General features: G+C 38.6%; 1 protein-coding gene across 1 annotated transcript; it reads right to left on the bottom strand.

The window, feature by feature from the left end:
- Positions 1–1965: 1965 nt before the first annotated feature.
- LOC143111640 (trace amine-associated receptor 13c-like) lies at positions 1966–3012 on the bottom strand. The gene has a single exon (XM_076273888.1). The coding sequence runs from the start codon at positions 3010–3012 to the stop codon at positions 1966–1968; it is 1047 nt and encodes a 348-aa protein (XP_076130003.1).
- Between the last annotated feature and the right edge of the window lie 1866 nt (positions 3013–4878).

Raw genomic sequence — 4878 nt, 5'->3', positions numbered from 1 at the left:
TCAAAACATTGCGACGTGAAATGCCGCAAAAAGCTGTTTGTGAATAGTGAGGTCTTAGTGAGTTAGGAGTCCTCTTGACTTCTTTTAAGCTGTCCCAGACTTAGGTGCTACTTTTAGGTCTAAAATGCTTTGTGAATTACTTTTAGTGAAAAAAATTAGGAGTCCTAAAGTTAGGAGTGACACGCCCATTATTTTTAGGAGTTGCTCCTACAGTTTTTTTCAATCGCTAAAAAGCGCTTACCCATACTTCAGATACCTTTTCTAAACTCTTAACACAGACTCGCACCTACAAAACACAATGGGCCAAATGTATACTTTTCTTCTCAAAAACACATTTTGTTAAATATATTACTAACACATCTTTCTCTGCACACACTAACTTTACCAAAACACTGGAAATCTGACTCAAAATGAAATTATTCTGTCAAAGAATAACACTTGTTTTCACTTTACAAGGTACATGCAGTCAATCAAAGTACACCAGGTTTCAAAATACTGGCTATTGTTGACATTACAAAAACTGCATAGACTTTTATGTTTCAGTTTTACAGGTATTTGCATGCCATTTTTACACTAAATTTCTTTGTTGGGAACTGTATGTCTACATGTTATGTTCACATTGAAAAGCATTCCAGTAAAAAGCAAATCATTTTTTTTCCCTTTATACTTACAGTGAACAAAATATCCATGAAACACACAAGAGAATTCTGAACAAAAAAACAACAGCAAAAAAGCCAGATAAAAAGGGGGGGAACTAAAAAAAAACACAAAATTACTGTATCTAATCTCTGCGATCTTCAGGGTTAGGCCACATGTTTTCATCAACATCACATTGATTACATGGTCAATGATAGTGGCACAAATTTCATTACTGATAACTGTTCTTGCAGCATTTGGAATTCCACCACCACGCATTCTTACACCTCTACCTTGCCCTCTCTTTGGGCTTGCTCTTCTCCCTGACCCTGCTCCTCTCACTGCTCCTGCATCTTTCACTGCATCTCTCACTGGGCCTGCACCTCACTGCACCTCTCACTGGGCCTGCTCTTCTCCCTGTGCCCCTTGCTCTTCCTCTTCCTCGTCCAGACATTACAGTGTTTGTCTTATTCTTTTTCTGTTTCTACCTCAAAGTCCTCCTTTTACTGTATAAGTGTCAATGTAATAGAAAAAATAACCCCTGCCACTGAGTCTAAGCCAGACTGGAATCAGCTGTGGTTGGCCCAATTTACCAAACATAAATCAGTTGTGTGTCAATTATTCAATTGTTTGTTTATTATCAGCTGAGATATATTGTTTTTGAACTGATATCATTGCAGAAGCAGAGGTTTTTATACTGTATCTAAGGTTTGGAATATTGTCTTTGCTATTGTGGGATGTTGTGTGTTAACATTCGTAAATACTGCAAAAACAATCCATAATTGTTTGTTAAGAAAATGTAAGCATTGTGGAAATGTGTTCACTGACTGCATATCGTGTGAAAACAACATGAAATGTGTGAATGGTATGGCCACAAAAGACCGATGCTGTGCTAATTGTATTTAGAGTTTTGAAAATGTGACAACTGGTTGGACAAACGCTTGTTAGCAACTGAAAAAAACTGTAAATTCACCACTTAGGAGCTACTTTTAGCCTTAAAATTCTTTGTGAATATGGCCCCAGGATGTGAGAGAAAAATGCAAATATGACATGCATACTAGCATATGTTGTATACCTGAACTGGTGCTGAATAAAAAAAAGAAAATAAATGAATTTAGAATCATAGTTTAAAGTTGATTACATTTTCAAAAATATCAAAGCATGTCAGCCAAAATGCCTGAATCTGGCCCAAGACCTTAGAGTGTTAAGCAAAAAGGATTAGAGAGAGAGAAAAAATCACATAACATTCTGACTAAAGTGACAAAAACCGAAATCCTCTACAGTGTAACATTACAGAAAGATGTCTGACAAGAAACATTAGTTTCACAATTAGTTACTTTCTGACAGCAAATTTATAAATGATGAAGAGGATTTAAGTATCTTCAGTGTCAATATGTGTTTTACAGCTGTTTTAAACCATGTGTAAAACAAAGCATAAATGAGAGGATTCATACAAGAATTTGTGTAAAGGATCCATGTGAGAAGTGTTATGGTTAATGCTGAGGCCTCACTGGCATCTGCGGTGAGCAGACAGAGATAATAAGGTATCCAGCAGAGCAAGAAAACGGTGACAACAATTCCTAGTGTTTTGGCTGCTTTGCTCTCTGACTTCCTTGACACTTTGTTGTGATCTGCATAACCAGCGCCGGCAGATATTGAGATAATGATGTTTGCTTGATAAGTTGCCACCTGGAAAATTTTCAGATATAAAGTAATCATCACTGCACAAGGGGCAATGAAAGATATTATGAGATCAAATATCCCCCATTCAAAACTAATGTAAAGAAAACATTGGCCTTGACAAAAACTTTGATCCCCAAAAAAGTTAACACTCCTGTTACAGTATAGCAATACCAGGTTGTACAGAACTGAAAATGACCAAATCAGGCTTATAGACATAAATGTCTTGTTTACAGTTATTCTCTGACTATAAAGCAAAGGGTCAAACACAGCTGCATATCGATCAACAGCAATAAGCACTAAATGGCCAAGTGAGGACGAAAGCAAGGCATAGACAATACATTGGAAAACGAAACAAAATTCTTTTCCAAAATACCAACATGTCTCCACCAGTTGTATAGCCTCTACTGGTATCACGATAAGTCCGACCAAAAGGTCTGCCACAGCCAGAGAGAGGATGAGCAGGTTGGTTGGAGTGTGAAGCTGCTTGAAGTGAGAAATCGAGATGATCACCAGCAAGTTTACAAACACTGTGACTGCTGACATCACAGAAAAGATGAAATACATTAAAACATACTCATATGCGGATCTAACAGATTTGATACATGATGCATTATGCAAGGGATAACAGTACTGTACAACCAATGATTCATTCATATCTATTAAATGAATATCATCAATGAATGAAATAAACATTTTATAAATCAACCACAGTGAAAAAAACATTTAGCTCGGATTAACATTGGTCTGTTGTTGAAGAGTCCCATGTTATTCTATGAACTCATCACAACCACCTACTAACAGTTCCTCTGTTTATGTAGGACCTACAAGATTATATGTTTTACAAGAGCATGACCTATCATTTGATAGGATGGGTTGGGCACACCCCCTTTTCCTTTTCTGATTTCTCAAATTATTATGACCGCCGCGCAGCGAAGCGGCGGTCATATAGGTTTAGTCAGATTGTTTTTTTTTTTTGTTTTTTTTTCCCGCATGTCCAAATTTCCGTCAAGGATTCCCGGGACACTGTAAGACCGGGATACATGAAACTTGGTGGGCATGTAACCCCACATGGATAGCATGGAACCTCCTTTTTTCGTTTTGATCTGTAGCCCCCCCGCTGGACTGGACCCCCCGAAAGGAGGGTAGGGCAGACACAGTTTTCTGTGAATATCTTGAGAACCAATTTTTTGCATATGTTTGCCTCCAGGGGTCATGTAAACCCATTCCATATGCACACATGTGCATAAACAGATACACACGCACACACATACATTCACAGTAATCCTATGTATGACACATACTCACACAGTAGACATATATACGCATGCATGCACATACACACACACAGGCACATAAACAGGCAAACACACAAGCACATGCACATGCATGCACACACACCAACCCACACACACATAAACATAAACATGTACACGCACACATGCACACAATTCAAGAATTTCTCAGAATTATGAACAGGCAAGATGGGGGTGGGGTTGTATAAAATGTTTATTATACGGCTCTTCACAATGCAAGTAGAATGCTCCATTGACTTGAATGGGATTTCCGAAAGTTCTAGCGGTCATTATTTCTTGGGAAAGGACCTCTGAAAACAAGAATGACCGCTGTCAATGGCAACGGAGTTTGCGCTTGGAACTTCATTCAAAAGTGAAAGCAGACGGTTGATCAGCTGTGTTCTAAAGAATGTTTGATTCAAGTTCAGCGTGTGTTGCGAACTATTTGTTTCTCAGCAAAAGCCACGACGAAACGGTAACAAATAAGTGTAAAGAGACATATCATGGAGTTTATTTTTTCGTTTTGGCAAGTAGCCGTATAATAAGCGGGATAATGTATAGAACGCCGGTCATTATGGGAAAATAAGCCCCTTCAGGGCGAAACAAGACCCCTCCGCTGGCGCGTCGGGGTCCGGTTCGCCCTGTCGGGACTTATTTTCTCCATAATTACCGGCGTTCTATACATTATCCCTTACATATTACATGTGAAATCTATGAACTAATCATGTTTTGGTACTTGTTGTCTAGCAGATACCAGTGAGAATTGAGTGTGCATAATGCAATTAAGTGAGACAGTTAGAATCATATATGCCTTTCAGCGTGACTTATTTTTGTGGAAAACATGTGCTGGACTGGGCGGCGGTCATATTTTGTACCGCTCTGCGGTACATCTAGTTTATTGAACTATAGATGTTGAATTGTGTGCTATCCCACATGTATTTCCCTGCAGGTTGTATGGTGTTGTGCTTTCATTAAAGGTGCAGTCAGGGATTGTGCAGGAAGTCGCGTTTGTTTGTGTTGAAGTTTATATTCAAATTTATTAGCAGATGCTTTTGTACAAAAAAACGTACATTATGTTTTAACAAAGGACCAAATGAAACACGCCAGAGAGGTAGCTCACCCCTGTGTCTTTCCATGTCAAATCAGATAAGGTTGTTGCTGCACTGTCTCAGACTTTGTTCAAACCTTGTCTATATCAAGAAATGGTCCCAAAACCCAAGGCTTGTTTAAATCTGTCCAAATCGTATGTCTTCATATTATTTCCAGC

The sequence above is a fragment of the Alosa pseudoharengus genome, unplaced genomic scaffold (assembly GCF_046254945.1).
Source record: "Alosa pseudoharengus isolate Yale_2024_CS ecotype anadromous, Long Island Sound unplaced genomic scaffold, YU_APseudo_1.1 YU_APseudo_1.1_scf_8, whole genome shotgun sequence".
In the NCBI taxonomy this organism is placed as follows: domain Eukaryota; kingdom Metazoa; phylum Chordata; class Actinopteri; order Clupeiformes; family Clupeidae; genus Alosa; species Alosa pseudoharengus.
Note: the sequence above shows the minus strand (reverse complement) of the source record. Positions and strands in the feature narration are given on the sequence as shown.

Bases quoted from the DNA above. Each gene is read 5' to 3' on its own strand.
- LOC143111640 (XM_076273888.1), bottom strand. From the start codon at position 3,012: ATGTTTATTTCATTCATTGATGATATTCATTTAATAGATATGAATGAA.